Raw genomic sequence first — 23,507 nt, 5'->3', positions numbered from 1 at the left:
TAGTATTGTGACCGCACAGAGCGGAGCTTCAATCTATTCAAATATTAAATTAGGGCAACCAATAGAGACCAATTTATTTTTCGGTACTATGGTTAAGTAATTAATAATCACCGACAAATGTGATTAATTTCTCACACATTTATCACGACTTTCGGCAATTATTAATAATAGTGAACAGTTATTAACAATTTTCAATTAATCACATATAGTCTTAAGATATTTGAGGATAAATGTATGAGACATCTTTTTATAATAATAATAATAAAAAAATAAAAATAAAAGCCAAAATGTTTTTCATTGTAGTGTTTGCGAGTTTTGATAATTCTCATGCAATTTTATCATAGTTCGTATTCATATAATAAATCTATTAAATCAATAATAGACAAGTGTACAGGTTTCCTAACGATATCCTCCTTCACCGGAAGCAAGTGGTGGTCTATGAAAACTACTATACATGAGTCAGATTGATATACAAACTGGTGTGGCACGAGTAGGATTCGAACCTGGGACCTTTCGTTTCATAGATACTCGTCTTAACCATTTCAGCGCCACTGCTTATATAAAGAGTAGAAAACTGATTTTGAACAAACTACATTTTTTGCCATTGCAACACCAAACAAAACGAACAGACTGTACGAATTTATTTAATACTAGATGTTGCCCGGGAATGCCCCTGGGAATTTTGAAACCTTTCTAACGGTGAAAGAATTTTTGAAATCGGTTCGGTAGTTTCGGAGATTACCCGCCTCAAACATATAAACTCACAAACGCTTACCTTTTTATAATAATAGTATAGATAAAACATCAATCTATACATACTAATATTATAAAGAGAAAATATTTGTGTTTTTGTAATGAATAAATTCAAAAACTACTGGACCGATTTTGATGAAATTTGGCACAGACACAGACGTGACCTTCAGGAATAACATAGGCTACTTTTTTATTGTGGTTTTACCCGAGCGTAGCCGGGACAGACATCTAGTCATTAACAAGTTTGTGAAATTTGTGTTCATAAACTTGTTAATTGTTCTTGTTTCTGAATAAATGTATTTTAAATAATCATTTTTTTTTAAATGATATTATTAAGTATATTTTTTGGCTTGTTTCCCGTGGATGTCGTACGAGGCGAGTAAGGGACATACAACCTAGCCAGCTTACAGGCAACTTAGCATTTTCACGAAAGGTCGACGTGAGAAAAAACGGAGTTTACATACAAACATTAACCCTGATAACATAATACCCGTTTTTTTAGGCAGTTGTGTAAAAAAGGTTGTCAGAATGGATTGAAATGAAACAATATATAGTAAAAATAGTGTTTACAATAAACAAACAAACTTTGGCTAATATTACATTTGGACTTGATTTATTACATTCGAATCTCTTCCTCTTTTGCCGGTTGTTTCCTCAGCCATTGATCTTCGAAGCCCAGTGTCGTTTATCCCTAATTCCCTACTAGCTTTTGCCAGCGGCTTCGCCCGCGTGATTTGCCATGGGAGCAGTTATTTTTCAGGGATGAAAAGTACCCTATATCCTTCTCCGTTTCAAAATTTCAAGACTGGTTGAGTAGATAAAGCGTGAAGAGGTAACAAACGCACTTACTTCCGCATATATAATATATTAGTTAGGATTTTGTGTCCGTCTTGTAGTTCTCACAGAATTCGGTGTAACTTTCACCAATTTTCCAGGACTTGTCGCTCGCTTCAGCGTCCTCTTGTTGTCCTTAATTTTAACCCTACTTTTCTCTGACATTAAATCCCCCCCCTTCCCCCCCTTTTCTACCCCTTTAGGGGTCGAGAATTCAACCTCCAAATTCTTAACTATATTTTGCCTCAACGACTTCCCCGCGTAAGTTTTCAATGAAGACATTGGCGTGAAGAATTCCTCTGACGTCGAGGCTAAAGGTGTGTGAAAAATATCATCCTTTGTAACAGAAATATTAGGTATCGAACTTGTATTTCTGGGCGTCATAATCTCCAAAGCGCGCTTCGTCGCCGGAGTGGGAATTTTGAAATCAATCTTCTTTTTCGTCTCTCTCTCACCCGTGTCCGCGACTTCGTCCAAGTTGAGCTTGATGACCTTACGCTTTTTCGGCAATTCTTCGTCATTCACTGTAACTTTCGGTATTTTGGGCGGCGCTTTTGGTTTTATTTCGGGAGTTTTCGGCGGCTCCATATTAGCTGGCAATTTTAACGATTCAAATTCCGCTTCTAGACTCGATTCAACGTTTCTATTGACGTGCCGTCGCGTTTCAGCCGAACACACCATCAAATTCAACACGTCATTCCTCAAATAACTATCTATGTCGTATTCATTTAAAATATCGTGAATTTGTACAACAATCACGTCAGCTCTCTCATAATTGTTCAAAGACAATTCAAAATATCCAGCTTCGATCAACAATTCCACTTCGTATCTCTTCAATGTTTCAACAAAACCCCTTTTGACGGCGTCAAAGATGAACTTCTCACAGTTAACATTGAAGCTTCTCAACTTCTCCTCGGCCAGGTGGAAACACTTGAAAGCGCCTTCAAAGTAATTTCTCGCTATATCCGTCTCATTCGTTCTAAAATACATGATGGCTTCCAAGCCTATAGTGAATGCAGCTAATATGTAGCACTGTGGTATTGCGCACGCGTAGCAATCACATTTAGTGTGTTTCAAGAAATTTGGTGTTTGAAAACGGGTTATAGGGAGACAGGGCATTGAAGGGCTGATTTGAGATTTTTTAAACGTCATATTGTCCAACATGAGTTCTATGTCTGGTTTCGGCGTGAACGCTTGTGGTATGTCATCTTTTTTATTGGAAATTTGGCACGATTCGTTCGTCTGCATACCCAGTATATATTTGAGGCGATTGTCGATTTTAACCTGTATTAAAAAAATAACACATTTCAATTTTCAATTCAATTTTAATGTTGTGGTCCACTGAGTTAAGACGCTCAGCTGTGAACTAGGTCTCAGGTTCGAATCCTACTCGCGCCACACGAGTTTGTTTACCAATCTGACTCATGTATACTAGTTTTCATCGACCACCACTTGCTTCCGATGATGGAAAATTTATTTCTGTATCTTAAAACATTTTTTATGAGATTCTTTAGATTAAATGGAATTATGTAATTTTTCAAAAAAATTACAGGCAAGTATTATTTTTTTGTTTATTTTCAAATAATATACTCATATATGCTTCAACAACACCTGATATATATACCTGGTATACAGCTCCAACAACACCTGAGTTAAGCCGATAACAGACAGACAGACAGACACGATTTAACTTGTTAACTACGGGACCCTAAACATGTAGTGTATACTCACCCAAGTGAGATCGTGCGCGTGCGCATACAGCTCCGCCAGCCGCGGCGCCGCCGCGCGGCCGCCGCGCCACGCCCGCGCGCGTCTGCATTTAATAAGGAACAGACAAAATATAGAATAAACCCAATAAATACTTATATCCTAATATACAGGGTCACTGGCATCAAACGCAAAACCTCCTAAAGACTACTCGGGTACATCGAAACAAGCAACTTTTATTCTACGACTTTTCGTGATCAGCAGTTTTTTTTTTCATATAAAAAAATACAATCTAATTTGCGATTCCACACATGTTCACTGTATGCAATAGCCGAGCGACACGAGGCAGTACAGTAGCGTTATGTAGCGGAATCGGACGTAGAGTTAACGTTTTATAGAAACGACATTAAAACTAAAAAAAGGAAAATCTTTTTATTTATTACGTTTAGACAAAGTCGTAGAACAAAAGATGTTAGTCTCTATGTACCTTATGCGCCTTTGGAAAGTTATGCGTTAGACACCAGTAACATACATATTTAAAATCATTGTAACTCTTGGTTGGCGAAAAAATATTATGAATATAGTATTATTATCAAATTTGTATGCTTATAAATGTAAACTAGGTTAGTACAATAATTTAAATACCTGTATAGACAAAGGGACAATGCACAGCGCACGGCGGCCGCGCACGTCTCCGCCGAGCGGCCGGACAGAGCCGCGGACGCGCTGCGGCGCGCGTGACGCCGCGACTCTGAGGATAGTATAGACAATCACAGTCTCAACATTTATACAAAATCTAGCTGCGCCCCTTGGCGTCGCTCCCTTGGGAATTTCGGGATAAAAAGTACCCTATTAGCGTGTGTAAGTGTTATTCCAGGTTATATTTCAACCCGTGTACCAAATTTCATAACAATCCGTCCAGTAGATAACGCGTGTGTAACAAACATACACACATACATACTCACAAACTTTCGCATTTGTAATATTAGCAGGATTAGACTTTAGCAGGAAGTTTTTCACTTCAATTTTTTTATTATACTAACGGCCCGTCCCGGCATCGCTCGGATAAAACAATAACTATACACCCAAACCTTTCATCGTGCAATAGTTTTTGAGTTTATCGCGAGCAGACAGACAGACGCGGTAAAAGACTTTGTTTTTAACCCCCAACGCAAGAGGGGTGTTATAAATTCGACCGCTAAGTATGTCTGTCTGTGCACGCGGCACCGTAGCTCATCAACGGATCAACCGATTTGAATGCGACTTTTTTATTTGATAGCAAATTTTTTTGGTATGATTGATAGAAAATCGGTTCAGCCGTTCAAAAGTTGTAGCGAAATGAATAATGAAAGTCGGTTTTTTTTAAAAAAAAATGAATATTGAAAGTCGGGTATTTTATAATTTGTCCAACAAATAATCTTGTATAATATATAAGAATCAGTTGGGGATAACTCACCCATATTGTTCACGGCCATGTAATGTCTCTGCGCATAGTTGACGGCGCTGAGGTCGCCGGCGCACAATCGACTCTGCGCCTCCAGCAGGCGTCCCCACGACAAATCCACTGGGGATATAAAAATAAATATACTTCTACGGACAACGGAACTAACCACTTTGTGCATTAAATTAAAAAAAAAAATCTATTCACGTTACACAAATGTGAGAAAATGACTTTTGTCCGCGGCTTCGTCCGCGTGATTTCACACGGGGGCAGTTATTTTCCGGGTTGAAAGGTATGCCCTTGTCCGCACTTCAAACTACATGTATGCAAAATTTCAAGAAGATTGGTTGAGCAGATAGAGCGTGAAGAGGTAACAAACAAACTTACTTTCGCAATTATAATATTAGTTAGGATTCAATAGGCTTCGCTCCCGCGGTAATTTCGGGGTAAAAAGTACCCTATGTGTTATTCCAGGTTATATTCAACCCGTGTACCAAACTTCACAACAATCGGTCCAGTAGATTTCGCGCGAAAGAGTAACAAACATACACACATACATCCTCACAAACTTTCGCGTTTATAATATTAGCAGGATAATTGACCAATGAAACTCACAGTTCACATTCGGACGTCTGTCCGTGGACTCCTGTATTTTCGTTTGCACAATTCGTATCAGTCTGGCCGCGGCGCCGACTGCGCCTGCGCGTATTTTGTAAATCTAAAAAAAATATATATATACAACATTTACGAACTGTCTCGCCGCTCGCTGATACAATATCTGATATAGTCTATTTAAAATTATTTTAATTTAGGATAACATACATCACTTATTGACGTCAAAAAATCTTCTTTTCTTTTGTAATTTGATTAAAAAATGATTTTGTTACAATGACAGACACAAATATTCCCGTCGTTCGCTTTCAATGTGAAATATTGACAAATTTATTGTGAAATTTTAAAAAGTTAATACAATTTCATTCAGGTTCCCCCCTCAGGTTGAGCTACGCGATGGCTGACCCATGCGTCAACTCGTGAACGGCTGCTGCCAGAGGGAACTGGTCATCTCGTTTCTCTATATCTATATATATATATATGTATAATCAGCACTCGGATCACAATCATAACCTGTTTTGATATACCTTTTGACTATGTACATTATGTACTTTTATATATTATTAGAAAAACATTGTAAGAAACAATAATGGTAAGCCGATATGGCATGATAGGGACCAACACTGTTCAAATGAGTTTCTTTCGGCATTTCCTCTCAGCAGTGGTCGTTCCGAAATGCCAGTAGTTTGTAGCTTGTGACAAATTACTGTTTAATATAAAAATTGACGTGAAAAAGTGCCTGTGAAGGTCTAATTTCTGAATAAATGATTTTAACTTGAATTCAACTACAGTTTTTTTTTTTTTGTTATCGACCAATGAATTCTGTCACAAAATACAGCAAAATAAATCAATATGAAAATGGCAAGGAAAATATTAACGACTCACCGCGACGTCGCACAAAAATCCCAGGGCTGCGTCGGTAAAGTCAGGGTTGTCACCCGCCGCGGCCCACACCGCTGTCACCATATCTGTGATCGTCTGTTTGTCTGTCTGTTTGTCCGCGTGCGATATCACCACTCCTGCGCACCTCATGTAGGTTTGTCTGAGAAGAAAATTTAAGATTAACATATATTTAAAGTTAATCTTGTGTCTCACTGCTAGGCGTACTAGACAAACAGAATAATATTAACTAGCGGCCGGTCCCGGGAACTTTCTCGGGAACCACACACATATATTGGTGAGAATCGTCTCAAACTCCCGTCTGATAGTTTTTGAGTTTATCGCGTTCATACAGACAGACGTGACAAGGGCACTTCTTTTTACAATATGTAAGGATATAAAGAAAAGTTATTGGTTATATTGTATACTTAATTTTTAACTCCCGGCGTAAAAAGAGGGGTGTTATAAGTTTGATCGCTAATTGCGTCTGTCTATGTACTTGCCACCGTAGCTCATCAACGGGTGAACCGATTCGGATGGTGTTGTTTTAATTTGATAGCTAATTTTTATGCGGTGATTCTTAGATATGTTTGATCAAAATATGTTCAACCGTTCAAAAGTTGTAGCGAAATTTATATTAAAAGTAGAGGTTTTTTTTTTCATTTGTACAACAAATACTCTTTCAAAAAGCTTTCTACTTTCAGTCCATCGTTTACATTTTAACAAAGTTAAATTAATTAATAAATTAAAAAAAATAAAGTCCTCTGTCGCGTCTGTCTGTCTGTCTGTTGGCGATAAACTCAAAACACCACTGCACCGATTTTCATGCGATTCTCACCAATAGATATTGCTGTTCCTAAAGTAGGTTTAGGTGCATAATTTATTATTCAAATTCAAAATTCTTTATTCAATTTAGGATGATATACATCACTTATTGACGTCAAAAAAATTACTTAAACCAAGTCTACTGCCGGCTTCCGAAGCGCAGGCGAAGAAGAAGCGGCGCAACAAACTTCACCGCGGCCTTTTCTCCAAAGACTTCACGATTAACAGATGCCTTTTGCTGTATAGACCCTGGGACCTCGGGTTGAGGATGCAAAAACCCTTTCCAAAGTAATTTGCCCGAAGGCCTGGTCGATGTCTCCGGGGACCCAAGGGCTGGTGACAATTTTGGACAACGTTTGAGTTTGACCATACAATGAGGAAACGCCGCCAGCCTTCTGGGAACTTTACCGCGCGACGACGGCGATTTAGCATAATTTTTTTTATTTAAATCAATTTAGAATTTACTATTTAGATTTAATTATAACTTATTCTTGTCTTCTAGTACTTTAACAGTATTAACAAATGTGGGTCTTATATCTCATATAATATAATATAATATAATGTTTTTAACACGAGCGAAGCCGGAACGGACCGATAGTTGGAACTAAATACAATATTAAAGTCTCACAGATCGCCGACATGTTTGGCCAACTCGCAGCACACGTATGCTAGCTGCAGCGCGTGGCATTGTCTGCACAAATGCAGCAGCTGATACACGAAAATGTTGGCTAGCTCCAGGACTAGTTTCAATCTGTCTGTCACTGGCACTGAAAAAAAAATAAAATATATATATATAATCTGTGCTTGCCTCTGAACCGAGAGGTCCCGGGTTCGATCCCCGGTCGGTTCATGATGGAAAATGATCTTTTTCTGTTTGGCCCGGGTCTTGGATGTTTATCTATATATGTATATGTTATAGAATATAGTATCGTTGAGTTAGTATCCCATAACACAAGTCTCGAACTTACTTTGGGGCTAGCTCAATCTGTGTGATTTGTCCTAATATTTCTATCTATCTTCTCTCTTCATAGCCGTATTCCTCATGGCTGAGGGTCGTGGTCATTACGTGGAATGAAACACAACAACTTTCTTGACATTGTTAATGGAGTGGTTTGCCATTGCCTTCTCCATTTCTCACACAAGATAAGAATCAACCGGTGTGCAGGTTTCCTCACGATGTTCTCCTTCACCGGAAGCAAGTGGTGGTCGATGAAAACTACTATACATGAGTCAGATTGGTGTACAAACTCGTGTGGCACGAGTAGGATTCGAACCTGGGACCTTTCGATCCACAGGCGGGCGTCTTAACCATTACACCACCACCGCTTCTATCTATATAGGTATTCAAATATAGGTATATGCTTGAAAATAATAATCTTGAATAATTTTCAAAAATAAATTATAAAGTATGTGTGACAAGTACAACAAATCCATTTAAACGGTTCGAAAGTTATCGCGTTGCAAACATACATGCAAAAAATGTATTTTAGCCCCAATTTGATTTGAAAACTTTGCTCGCTCGATTAGTAGAAAATATAGGATATACTAGATATTGCCCGGGGCTTCGCTCCCGTGGGAATTCTGAGATAAAATATAGCTTATAACAATCTCGGATAATGTACCTTTCTAATGGTGAAATAATTTTTGAAATCGGTTCGGTAGTTTTAGATTTTACCGGCGGGTAAACATACAAACTCACAAACGCTTACCTCCTTATAATAATAGTATATATTTACCTCTGGCAATGTAAGGTAACACATCAGTCATGATATCCACCGCTTGTATGGCGCGAGTCGAGGCCTCGTGTTCCTGAGACAATGTCCTTCGCACAGTAACCTCGTCCGGATCTGTGTTCTGATTAAATATAAATATAATAAAATAAATAAATATATTAGGACAAATCACACAGATTGAGCCGGCCCCAAAGTAAGTTCGAGACTTGTGTTATGGGATACTAACTCAACGATACTATATTTTATAACAAATACATGATTATATATAGATATATAATCAGAAAAATATCATTTTCCATCATGACCCGACCGGGGATCGAACCCGGGACCTCTCGGTTCAGAGGCAAGCACTTTACCACTGCGCCACCGAGTATTATTAAAAATATACGTATATTTATCTATACATATAACAAATCTAGCTTCGCCCCGGGGCTTCGCTCCCGTGGGAATTTCGTGATAAAAAGTACCCTATGTGTTATTCCAAGTTATATTCTACCCGTGCCCTAATTTTTAAAACAATCGGTTCAGCAGATTTCGTGTGAAAGAGTAATGAACATACACACATATATCTTCACAACCTTTCACATTTATAATTACGGACGACCTCGGTGGCGCAGTGATAAAGTGCTTGCCTCTGAACCGAGATCCTGGATTCGATTCCCGGTCGGGTCATGATGGAAAATATTTTTTTTCTGATTGGCCCGGGTCTTGGATGTTTATCTATATATGTATTTGTTATAAAATATAGTATCGTTGAGTTAGTATCCCGTAACACAAGTCTCGAACTTACTTTGGGGCCGGCTCAATCTGTGTGATTTGTCCTAATATATTTAATTATAATATTAGCAGGACTGCAAGTTGGCTGGCTATTATCGGCCAGTTAAATTGATATAATAAACACTCTGACAATAAACTCACCGGTTCTGTATTCTTCCAGCCATATTTCTCACTGGCATCGTAAAGGTCTAGCTCTGCTTTTAGAAAGAACATTGCCGCTTGGGTGAGCTGCAGTTCTGTGCTCGACGCCTACGGATATATCATTGAAGTGAAAACTTGTTCAGCGGCGCTGTGCACTTCTTGTGATGGGTAGAAAATGTTAAACTCGCGTCAGGACACGCGTGACCTGAGTGTTTAGCGCCGGTTAGCATTTCAATTCACACAGTGAGACGCAGCGCACCAATGGTATTGCAGTGTGGTTGTCGTTGCGTCACAATGGCGCAACGTGATTGGTTCGCTGTGTCTGTGTTTCGAATCGATTCGATGGTGAGAAGTGAAATTTTAACCCGCACTTCGTGCACTGATCGATTATTCGTAACACGTCAAAAATGCACAACGTTAACATTCAAGTTTTCACTTTTGCCGGCGCTTCATAGCGTGGTCTCGGTTACTTTCTGAGCTGTGACGAATCGAAGCCACAGAATCCCGTAAAAATAATCGATCATTACATTTTGAAGATTTGGCTTTGCAACCGTCCGCCTGCCAGGTCAACACTCTTTGGTAATGTTATCGTTACCGTATCAGTTGTTAAGGCATGTGTCCCTTAGTCGCACTGTACGACCAGGGACGCTGTAAGATCACAAAAATCGTAACCCTAACATTTTTATCCCTCAGTTTATGGCGAAAACTAAAAAAAAATGTCACTTTCGTTTGAGCTACATTACATAAATCATTTATTGGATATTACTAGCTTTGCTCCGGCGCTTCGCTCCCGTGGTAATTTCGGGATAAAAGGTACCCTGTGTGTTATTCCAGGTTATATTCTACCCGTGTACCAAATTTCATGACAATCTGTCCAGTAGATTTTGCGTGGAAGAGTAACAAACATACACACATGCATCCTCACAAACTTTCGCATTTATAATACTAGTTGTTCGCCGCGAACTCAGACCTCGCGAACACAACAAATTTTTCATGAGTTTTTACAAAATTGTGAATATTTCAAAAACGACTTAACCGATTTTGACGCCGCACGAACTTCAAAATTCTATTGACAGATCCTACATAGGTACCTTTTTAATTCGCGATACGTTGCTTAGAACCCGAGATATTGACAATAACACTATGCAATAGAATAACTTTAGATTTCACTTTTTTCGCTTACAAGGGAAACTCACGCGGGCGAAGTCGCTAGCAAAAATTTATTATGGAAATAAACTAATTGCTCGCCGCAAAATTAGACCTCGCGAATACAATGTTGATGTGTTTTTACAAAATTGTCAATATCTTTCTGAAACTACTTAACCAAACTTAAAAATTCCATTGACAGATTCTACATACCTTTTAAATTTCATCAAAATCGGACCAACGGTTCGTTAGTTATCGCGTTACAAACGTTACATACACACACAAAAAAAAATATTTTTACCCCAAGTTGATTTGTAATGTAAACAATAAAGTATTTAATTTATATAGAGTATATAATTAATTTAAAGTACTTACCGGAGTCTCGTCAAACATGGAAATCACATCACAAATTACACTTTTGTAACAATCGTTATGAATGGTCCGAACTGTTGCTGACGTTTTTAATATCATATCGTATAGTGTTGCCATAATTAAATCTTCGTTTTCAGCTGGAAATAAAATTGATTCTATTAGAAAAAAATGATTTTTGACACGAACTTTTAATGCTGACAGACTTTTTTTATAAATATTATACATAAATATAATATTTAAGGACAAATCGCACAGATTGAGCTAGACCCAAAATAAGTCGAGACTTGTGTTATGGGATACTGACTCAACGATACTATATTCTATAACAAATACATATATAGATAAACATCCAAGACCCGGGCCAATCCAAGATCATTTTCCATCATGACCCGACCGGGGATCGAACCCGGGACCTCTCGGTTCAGAGGCAAGCACTTTACCACTGCGCCACCGAGGTCGTCAAAGAGAGAATGAGAGATGTTATCGAGTGAAAAATAAACATAAATGTCCGCGAAGTAAATCGTTCCCTCGTCTGGAGCCGTTCCTGGGTGCAACATCAGGTCATGTTTATCATAATAATAATATATTGTCGTCCAAACTGAACGTGTGTGCAAAATTTCAGCTCAATCGGTTGAAGATATCAAAATTGAGTTTTGAGCGACACTGCGACTCAAAAGCTTTGTTGTAGTAATTAATAGTAGTTTTTGTAGCTTGTTTTCACACGCCCCAAAATAAGTCTACTCCATAACCTGGATGTCGTAAGAGGCGACCAAGGGACACATATCTTGACGACTGACAACGACAGCATTCCCGGGGAGGATTGACGCCAGTCATCCGGTCGTAAAATCACAGACGAGTCCCACATTTTTTTATGCTCACACGAAAACTGCTTTGCTCGGTAATAGTACAGTGTGTATGGCACCGAAAATTTACAACAAAATTCCAAAATCAATATAAAGGCTTAAAGTATCTATTTTAAAAAAGCACTTCCGGGTCTTTATTTTTTGCGGACATTTCGCGCCGACCCCCGATGATGGGACAAGTGATGGGCAAATGATGATTTATTAACTGAATAATGTTATTATACTTTAAATGATTTATTTAATGATACACTGATGGGATTTAGAGCTAGTATAAATAATATTTTTTTTGTCATTTGTAGTGGATAGCATCCTCCTCATTTATTCTAATCCTATCTAATATTATAAATGCGAAAGTAAATTTGTTTGTCACCACTTCACGCTCTATCTACTCAACCAATCTTCTTGAAATTTTGCACACAATATGTAGTTTGAAGTACGGAGAAGGACATAGGGTACCTTTTATCTAGCAAAAATTTACGCGGGCGAAGCCGCGGGCAAAAAGCTAATTAATTTATTTATATTTGCATACCTATATTCGGTAAAACATGTAGGTTTAATTCATTTCAACATAAATTAATATATAATAATGTACTTATATTTTTGGCAAATAAAATTGTTCTTTCTCTCTCTCTCTCTCTCTCTCTCTTTCTTTATATGTTGGAAGAATATAAAATATTATATTACGTGAGGCACCATTGTGTCCGTGACAAAGTACTTGGAGGAGCCATTGATGTTCGCTACATACAGACAAACGAACTGGTTGCAGATGCCCTGACCAAAGCCACGCCGCACTCAAAATTGGCTTACTGTTCATCCATGATGTGCTTATGTTTAAGGGAGGATGTTTGAAGAATTCAAACAACGCCTAGGCATTAAAAAAAATGTTCTATAATTTAGAAATTATATAAAAGAAGTTCTTTGTAAAAAGGCATATTGCAAGTCTGATGATTATGTGAACGACAATAATATCTGGCCCAAGCGTGGTGCAGTATCCTCATAACATATGTAATTGATTTATGACATTATTACGTACGTTTTGTACATTTAGCTTTATATATATATATATGTATATATTATGTGACAATTTTCAATAATTTTATTGGAAATACAACTTTTATTTTATTTATTCATTCAAATTTTGACATTTTTAATAATGATGTAAATTCGTCCTCCTAATTTTTAATATATGTATAAGACCTATATTTGTTAACTGACGTCCTTGGAGAAAAGGCTGCGATGAAGTTTGTTGCGCCGCTTCTTCTTCACCTGCGCCTTGGAAGCCGGCAGTAGACTTAGTTTAGGTAATTTTTTGACGTCAATAAGTGATGTATATCATCCTGAATTGAATAAAGAATTTTGGATTTGAATTTATATTCGTGGAACCTTTTGTCTATTGCGCGCTGATGTCACTTTCTGTACTTACGTTGCACTTTTTCAATAAATTGTTTTAACGAGTATTCTCTTTAAATCGTATATTCCCTACACTTTCTTTCTTTTTTACAAAGCAATCTGACCTGAGCAGACGGCAGCGTAGCCTCCTCGGCCGAGGAGCCACAGAGCCCTGAGCGCCCCCGACAGCGGCACCAGCGACGGCCACAGCTTGCAGTACAGCGACAATTCATGTTGAAGGAGAAGACTGAAAATTACACACACAATACAAAACTGTACTAGATCATTCCACATTATATTATACTAGCTTCGCCCGTGGCTTCGCTCCCGTGGGAATTTCGAGATAAAAAGTACCCTATGTGTTATTCCAGGTTATATTCTACCCGTGTACCAAATTTCATGACAATCTGTCCAGTAGATTTTGCGTGGAAGAGTAACAAACATACACACATGCATCCTCACAAACTTTCGCATTTATAATACTAGTTGTTCGCCGCGAACTCAGACCTCGCGAACACAACAAATTTTTCATGAGTTTTTACAAAATTGTGAATATTTCAAAAACGATTTAACCGATTTTGACGCCGCACGAACTTCAAAATTCTATTGACAGATCCTACATACCTTTTATATTTCATCAAAATCAGACCGACGGTTCGTAAGTTGTCGCGTTACAAACAAACATATTTGAAATTGTTTTGAACATATATTTCACTTTGTTCATTTTATTCAATTAATGTTAGATTATAATATCAATATTATACAGTAAATTCAATACAAAAATTCATGAATCTTGTCCATACCCAATGTCTTAATATAACTTCATATATGTTTGATAGTTATTAAAGTATATTGTTCTCTTTGTCAACAATGTAAATCACGCTGTGCGCACTACATTCTTGGTTTCTCAACCAGCCACTGTACCCATTGTATTAAGTTTAACATCATAATCATAGGGTGCCATCTTCGAATTGAAGTTTTGAGTCAGCACACGGAAACCCTCGCGGCTTTGGGCCGCTATTTGCTGTTGGTTGTATCTAAGGCCGGTCCAATCCTTTATGTCATCAAACCACTTTCGTCGAGGGCGGCCAGGAGGTCTTTCGCCAGGTATTTCAAGCCTTCAAGAATCAGTCTTAGAAATTCAAACTGGGGTCCCCTTTGTATGTGGCCAAAGAAACCAGCTTTGCTCCTCCGAATGGTGGTCATCAAGCTTAACATGCTATGCTGTTAAACTGTTTTGTGTGCCAATAAATAAATACATACAAAAAATGTATTTTTGCTTGACAAACATAAGAGGATTATTAAAATAACATGACAAATAATTAAATAATGTTGTATGGGTACAATATAACATGGAATAACACATAGGGTCCTTATTATCCCGAAATTCCCGCGGGAGCGAAGCCCCGGGGCGCAGCTCGTAAAAAAATAAACACAAAGCTACCTGAATTTCACTGGTACGTAGAAAGGTCTCAAATGTCCGTATCGTTTCTCTTCCAAACAAACTTTGCAAGCGTCCAACACAGACAGCGACTGGAGACTGTCTCGACATTCATCATCGTCGCATTTTAATGCCTGGCAATAGCAATCAGGAGAAAAAAAAAATCATTAAAAAAATATTATTTGTAAGGAAAATTTAATTTTTGACACGATTTTTTTTTGTTAATTTCATTAATTGTAACTTAAACCTTCGCGTACACAATAATTTTTTTGTGAAGTTTTTACAAAATTGTATTTCGAAAACGACTTAACCGATTTTGATGCCCCACGAACTTAAAATCAAAATCAGACCAACGGTTTTTTTTTAATATATTTATTTCACATATAAAGAACAAATATATATAGTACATAATATAAGAACACTGACAAAAACCACAGAGGTTTGTCCACAGTGAGCATCAACGTCAGCAGTAGTATAAAATATTTTGTATTAATCACTTAACAGTAATATAGGAACCACGTACGTAGACCATTATGTTCGAAAGTTATCGCGTTACACACATACATACATACATACATACATGCGTACATACATACAAAAAACATACGAAAAATGTATTTTTGCCCCAAGTTGACAGATAGACATCGCTCGCTCGGTCGATAAACTTAGTTACATTGCAAGTTAAATAAATAAAGACAATTAATTATTAATAAAGTTGCTGTATTCTTTAATACAATATTCAATAATAATAGTAAGTGTTACAAAGAATATCACAATGTCACGTCATGTGTAAAAAAATAAATAAATAAATAAATATATAAATAAATAAATATATAAATAAATAAATAAATAAAATCATATGAAATTGAAATTCGAAGCGGTGGTTAAGACGCCCGCCTGTGGATCGAAAGGTCCCAGGTTCGTATCCTACTCGTGACACACGAGTTTGTACACCAATCTGACTCAGGTATAGTAAGTTTTCATCGGCCACCACTTGCTTCCGGTGAAGGGAAACATCGCGAGGAAATCTGCACTTTATCAACTCGTATGTGAATTGTCAATGGTAAACCACTACATATACATTTAGCTTTTTATTTATATATTTTTTTGTATGACAATTTTCAATTATTTCATTGAAAATAGAATACTTTTTTATTTATCCATTTAAATTTTGACATTTTTAACAATGATAACATATGTATAAGTTATATATATTGTTAATTGACGTCCTTGGAGAAAAGGCTGCGGTGAAGTTTGTTGCGCCGCTTCTTCTTCACCTGCGCTTTGGAAGTCGGCAGTAGACTTGGTTTTGGTAATTTTTTGACGTCAATAAGTGATGTATATTATCCTAATTTTAATAAACAATTTTTAATTTGAATTTGATCTCCATTAATTATCAGAAAGGCAGTTTTCATTTCGAAAAATCATAAATTAATTAGGCATTTAAAGACACATTTTCACGTCACACATTCAAAAACAAAATAATAATAAAAAAATAAATAAAAATATTATATTTTTAATAACATACCTTAGCTTTTATGTCCATCACCAGACTCATATATTTATCAGTGTCCAGACCATCCGGATACGCAAAAACTAGACTCAAAAACGCATTTTTCAACGCATCTTCGTATCTCCTAAAATCCAATTCACATATACTCTTATTGTATAATGCTCGACTGATATTTTTCAATTCACTATTATCCTTGAAATTCTTTATTTCATACTCCAAATATATGTTGAACAAATTAATCGAATACTCATAGTGTTTTAACTTGTTTAACACAATAGCTGTGTTGTGTATGTCCGTTTGCAATTTCCTATAACATTTATCGTGGTTATAACATCCAAGTATCTTCAAATCCTTCAATATAGCATGTTGCTCTTCGATTATATTAGTGAATATTGGTAATATATTACCAATGTTGTCGGTTAGCTTAACTAGATGTATGCTTAAAAATGATAGACGTATTGCGTCGTGTAAGCCAGTTTTAACTTTGCACAATTCACATTTCAACAACTGTTCGCAGTGTTTAGATTTTTTCATTAGTAAAAATATGATTTTCAAACAATTTTCCATGATATTATTACCTTTGAAAATCGACGTCCAATCTTCCACATTCGCCACTATATAGTCAATATACAATCTCAGCAATTGATTCACGAATGGATAACTAGCGTAAATTATTTTTGTGTTTATATTCATCGTCTCAAATGATTGTGAAAGATTTGAAAATGCTGCGTCTATATCACAGTCGATGTTCTTGAATATAACGCAGAAAGCGTTCAAATAAAATGTTTGGAAACACTTGGTCATATCTGAATTGTGTGCTAAAATATTTATACAAGTTGAGACAGCGCTGGACAAAACTGATTCTTTGAAGAAATGCCTCGATGAATTCTTAACGATAACGTAAAAACAATCGTTGAATTTAACGTATAAATCTAGTACGTCCTTGGCGGATAATTTCTTGAAGTTCTTCAAATCATTTTTCGTTTTTAAACAGTAGAAAATTTGTCCATAAACCTGATTCAGCTCAACTGAATGCAGGTCGCTGTATAAAAAATGTAGTTTCTTCAAAAGAAATGACAGTATGTTGATACAAAACTGTGTGGAGTCGTATATTTGTATGACTTTGAGCACGTCTTCAGTTAGTTTCGGCAATAGTTTTATTATTGAAATATTTCCTGGAACAGAAAATCTGATGAAATCAGAGAAATCATACAATTTTAAACTAGTGTTTATTACGTCCGCTCATAACTTGTTATTGTCTATATCTCGGGTTCTGAGCAACGTAACGCGATGAAACTTATACCAGATTTTAAGTTAGTCCATCCTCTATACAATTGTGTAAACCGCATCAAATTCCAACCAGTAGCTTTTGCGTGATGCTCGTATAAATATACAGACAGACAAAAATTAAAAAAAATATTGTTTTGGCTTCTATTAGTCCCGTAAAAGTAAAGACCCGACAGATAATTATTTTTCTTAAATAACTCCTACTAGCTTTCGCCCGCGGCTTCGCTGGCGTGATTTCGCACAGGAGCGATATTTTTCCGGCATGAAAGGTACCCTATATCCTTCTCCACACTTCAAACTACATGTATGCAAAATTTCAAGAAGATTGGTTGAGTAGATATAGCGTGAAGAGGTAACAAACATATATATATAATATTAGATAGGATTAGAATATATCCTCACCATCTTTCAACATCTCAATATAACCGATCCGGTCGGCGAGTATGCTCCAGTAAGTCTTAGCGTACTCCGCTAGAAGCTCTTCACACTGGAGCGCCATGCTGGACAGCTGCAGCACTAGCTTTGGGGGTATTGGGGTTCTCTGCAAACATACATTCATTTATGAGAATAGTGTTGAGCAGACCATTGTCACAGGTGGCTAAATCCATTTATATCTTGTGGACAACCATTATGAAAGCTAGATAAGTTTATGTCACGTTACGTTGTTTAGGACAGATAAGAAAATAAATGAAGAATTACTAGACAAGATCAAAGAGAGAAGAACGTTATTGAAAGCAGTAGAGACAGGAAGGGGAAAGATGTTTGGCCACCTTACACGTCACGACAACTTTATGAAATATCTGATTGATGGAAAACTCGAAACAAGAAGAGGAAAAGGAAAGCCAAGAAGGGCATTCCTGGATGAAATAAAAGAGAAGGCAGAGCTCGTGTCGTATAGGGGGGGTGAAATCGGGGGCTCTGAGGACAGAATTAGATGGAAAATGCTCCACCGACAAGAACAAAGTTCTTAAATTAATTGATGATGTAAGTTAGTCACACACAGTGCACTGAAGGCTTGTCAAAAATTTAGAAAAAAAATATAATATGATAATACTAGTAGCCTGTCCCCGCTTCGCTTGTGTAAAACCACAATACGCGGAAACCGCCTTCAGGACTCATACAATCTATTGGGGAAACTGTACAAAAATCTTCATTTTTGAGTTCATATCGTGATTACACACACACACATATATATATAATATATTATTACTGACGACCTCCATGGCCTAATGGTCTCGACTGCTACACTGGTGGTCTCGGAGAAAATGATCATTTCTGATTGGCCCGGGTCTTGGATGTTTATCTATATATGTATATGTTATAGAATATAGCATCGTTGAGTTAGTATCCCATAACACAAGCTTCGAACTGACTTTGGGGCTAACTCAATCTGTGGCATTTGTCCAGGCATCAATTGAAAAATCCTGTTAATATTGGAGAAAATTTTCTTCAAATCTAAACAGAACATATGTTTGATGACTGCTTTGAAAAATTTGTCTATCTATCTAATCTCTTAATGCCATCGAGGGCTATTTTCTGCATATAGGCCTCATGACTGGGCCCTTTCTAAGTGCGGAGTGCGGAGTGAGTCTACACTGCTGCTTAGTCGAGCCAACCCAGTTTCTTTCGGCAGTGGACCACTGCGAGCCTTTACTCATTTATCTATCACTATTGTATATTGTACTAGCAACCCATGCTGGCTTCGCTCGGATAAAAACAATAAATTATCTGAACCTTCCTCAGGAATCACTCTATCTATTGGTGAAAACCGCATGAAAATCCAGGCGGTAGTTTAAGAGTTTATCGCAAACATACAGACAGACGCTGGAAAGGACTTGTTTTATAATATGTAAGGATAATCACAATCGAAACACTACTCACAAGTTTCACAATATACCGATGTATGTGGTAAATGCAGGCTAAGATTTTGACTTGATCTGTCCTTGTCATCCCCTGCGTCTCTCTCACACAATCGATGCTGAGGCTGAGAAGCAACCTCGGGTCCGTGTTGTCACTCCATGTTGGCACTTTGTCTATGTTCCTGGAATGTGTAATATATAAAATAACATAGACAAAGACAAAGATTATTTATTTGCAAAAACATGGGTTTATAATAATAAATAAAAGTAACTAAATTATCTAAATTTTTATCTAAATCTATCATTAAAAGAATCATTCAAATTATTAAACATAAGTGCGGGGCGGGGCGCTTTTGATTTGGAGGCCACATATATAGGTACATTAGCAATAAAAGATTTCTATTTCCATCTATAATCAGTACACACTCTTCTGTCTCTCATCTGTCATATTATCTTAGGGGCTGTGACACCGCAAACCCGGGTAGGGTAAGCTAGAACATAAACCTTCTTTTTTTTAAGATGAGCCTGCGATTTTGGAACTGGCTGTCTATTAATAAAAAAAAAAAAGTAGTTTTATTTGCTTCCGACTGCTAATACAAAAAAGCGGGATTGAGCTGTCCCATGTGGGCCAGTAATAAATCGGACATGGCAACACTGATATCCTAACAAAACTATAGAATGCTTGTAGAGATTAAGTTGTGCAGTGATATACGATAGTGACAACTTACACTTACTATGAAAAATGTAAGATAATATGATATATGAAGGATAGTATGTAATAGTAATATGTAATATGATATATAGTAATCTATATTACAATGCTCATTAACATTCAAATGCTCTCAATCAAACATTTGGAAGTAAAATGCATAAATGTTACTAAACAAATTTAGATGTTTCATGCAAGAGTAATATTAAAATTTTCACGAAAAGCACCATTCGAAATCTAATGTGATAAAATCTGATAATTATTAGGTATGTAATACGTAAATGATTTCTTTCATTTTAATTTGGCTTGTTTGAAGACATTTTCATAGGTCACCTTCAGAACCATATAGTTAATAGAACAGATATAAGGAATAATACAGTCAAGGAATGGGACATACATACCTGCACAGTATACATAAGACATTCAAACAGAAAGAACCTTTGTCTTTCGATGGTAATTTGGATAAAATAACTTTATGTTCGTCGATCACCTTCGTCAAGTCACACAAATCATTTTCGGTCCCGTTAGCTTTTAGTCTTGCAACGAAATTGTTTGCTTCCATGATACGTAACTATTCAAATCAAATTTTGTACAAAATAATTGTACAAAAAGCAAAACTTTTGTTTTCAAAGTTCAAATGGAATATAACTCAGGAAACCGTTAGGTACACCAATCCAAACAATTGACTTGACATTGACATTAGTTGACAAACAAAACAACCACCATGACATGAGACGACTGCACAAGCAGCATAAAAAGTGGAGCATCACACATATAAAAACATTACTGTAGGAGAACTACTTTTTATTACGAAAAATAATTATTTTTCCAATACAATTTTGTGATATTTGATCCAAAGATAGATTCCATATATTCATTTTTAATATACTAGCGCCATCTATTATCAAGCAACTGAATTAGGAGTTAGGGAAGTTGCGACTTCTTGTTGTAGTGAGTTGATTTAGACGCAAAATCTACTGGACCAATTGTTATGAAATCACTACAGAACCTAGAATACCTAGAATAACACATAGAGTACTTTTTGTCCCGAAATACTCACGTGAGCAAAGCCCCAGGGCGCAGCTATATATAAAAAATATACAAATACAAATCGACTTATTAGTGTAAGTATGATAGGTAGTTACATATTAAACTAAGCACAAACATACTATTTTATAGAAATTTCATCCAGTATACTCACGAAAGAAAAATGGAAAAAGAGGCATTGGCGTGAACAAGAAAGAATGAAAAATGACGATAAAATTTTTTCAACATCGAAACCGACGACCTTGGTGTCGCAGTGGTAAAGTGCTTGCCTCTGAACCGAGAGGTCCCGGGTTCGATCCCCGGTCGGATCATGATGGAAAACGATCTTTTCTGATTGGCCCGTGTCTTGGATGTTTATCTATATATGTTATTGTTATAAAATATAGTATCGTTGAGTTAGCATCCCATAACACAAGTCTCGAACTTACTTTGGGGCTAGCTCAATCTGTGTGATTTGTCCTAATATATTAAAAAAAAAAAAAGATTATTCGTTAGTTCAATGTGAATAATCTATGAATATCGCGTGACGCCCACCGCGTGTGATACTTCCCATGTTTTATGATGCAGTCCAAACAGCGTAACTGTGCTTGAAAACTGAAATATTAATTCGTATTGTCGAGTGCAAAGGTGACTCATTTAACAAATCAAATCATATAAATTTAATTAATAAATAGGTACAAATCACACAGATTGAATTAGCCCCAAAAACTAAGTTCGAGACTTGTGTTATGGGATACTGTCTCGTACCTATTAATTATAGATAAAAGATAATTTTTCATGTTGAGATGAGCGGGGATCGAACCCGGAACCTCCAGCGTAGCAGTCCGGGGCGTGATGACCATTAGGCCTTCACAGGCACTCTTTCACGTCAATTTTTATATTACCTAGTAATTTCTCAAAAGCTACAAACTACCGGCATTTCGGAACGACCACTGCTGAGAGGAAATGCCGAAAGAAACTCATTGGAACAGTGTTGATCGCTATCATGCCAGAAGGGATTACTATTATTGTTTGTCATACATACCATGAAGTCAGATTGGTATACAAACTCGTCTTAACCATTACACCGCCACCGCTTCAATATAAAAACTAATGCAAATATTACATATATCACTAAAACTTTAGCGCCCGGTTTTCCTTGTGTGTTTAAACTAAGAATCTGTTACCCTTTAAGGTTAGTTCTGGCTGTGAATAATTGAAGAGACGTTCATTGTAAAACACAATAATTTCATATTGTAACAACTTTTAGGCTCGTCGCATACTGAATGAACAATGTGCTTAATTTACTATTTTTTTAATTGTGTTTTACCGTACTGATAGTTACAAAAGTCAGAGACAAAGCATTTATTCAGAAATTAGACCTTCACAGGCACTTTCTCAAGTCAAAATTTTGTATTAGATAGTAATTTTTCAAAAGCTACAGATCATTACATTTCGGAACGACCACTACTGAGAAGAAATGCAGAAAGAAACTCATTTGAACAGTCTTGGTCCCTGTCATGACAGAAGGGCTTGCCATTATTGTTTTTATATTAATTTCAAGAGGTGCCGCTGGCTCACACCGAGCTATTACGCATGGCCTCTGACGGGATCGCTGCGCGTGATTAATTTAGTGGCCGATAAAATTGATATTTTCTCCTGTTCTCTGAATGATTTCACAATAACGTCTTTAAATATCATGTTATACCATAAATAATGTAAAACGTTAACCTGTCATATTATGTTTTCTGTAATGGTAGGTTAAGTTTGGTGAAATACAGTTGTTGTTGATTACCAGGCAATAGACCTTTGTCTATTGCCTGCTTTCGATGAGGGATGGCAACAACTGGTAAGCGGTTGGAAATTTATTTATTTACCTATTTAGGTATTTATGACAAAGTGTAGTAAGTATGACAAAGTTTAATTTTGATGACTATTCGAAGGCCTTTATATTATTCGAAACACACAGTGAAACAATTACTGTGATAATGACAATGCTTTCGAAGATATGACAAAAATAAAATCACACATATTTGGACACGTGTAAACGCTCCATACTAAATGATAGTCTAACGTGACGTCACGCACGATTGAGACACGATTGCCGATCTTAGCGAAAAATGGTATGTTTGTACGATACCTTCATTATTGCCTTTATGCTGATGGTTATTTCAAAATTAAAGATTTTTACCATGTTTAA

The 23,507-nt window shown here is 36.7% G+C and overlaps 1 protein-coding gene across 1 annotated transcript; it reads right to left on the bottom strand.

Moving 5' to 3' along the window:
* Positions 1 to 1,304: 1,304 nt before the first annotated feature.
* Positions 1,305 to 20,949, bottom strand: LOC128682483 (uncharacterized). Its single transcript, XM_053767185.1, has 16 exons — positions 20,683 to 20,949; positions 19,595 to 19,754; positions 18,116 to 18,254; positions 16,442 to 17,601; positions 14,917 to 15,047; positions 13,598 to 13,719; positions 11,224 to 11,357; positions 9,703 to 9,810; positions 8,788 to 8,905; positions 7,680 to 7,818; positions 6,233 to 6,389; positions 5,351 to 5,453; positions 4,751 to 4,858; positions 3,940 to 4,045; positions 3,319 to 3,400; positions 1,305 to 2,871 (listed from the first exon to the last, which is right to left on the bottom strand). Exons 1-16 carry the CDS (start codon positions 20,841 to 20,843, stop codon positions 1,621 to 1,623), a joined length of 4,179 nt encoding a protein of 1,392 aa, XP_053623160.1. The 5' UTR covers positions 20,844 to 20,949; the 3' UTR covers positions 1,305 to 1,620.
* Positions 20,950 to 23,507: the final 2,558 nt, after the last annotated feature.

The sequence above is a fragment of the Plodia interpunctella genome, chromosome 30, assembly GCF_027563975.2.
Source record: "Plodia interpunctella isolate USDA-ARS_2022_Savannah chromosome 30, ilPloInte3.2, whole genome shotgun sequence".
In the NCBI taxonomy this organism is placed as follows: Eukaryota; Metazoa; Arthropoda; class Insecta; order Lepidoptera; family Pyralidae; genus Plodia; species Plodia interpunctella.
The sequence above is the reverse complement of the archived record's forward strand: the minus strand, read 5'-3'. Positions and strand labels throughout refer to the sequence as shown.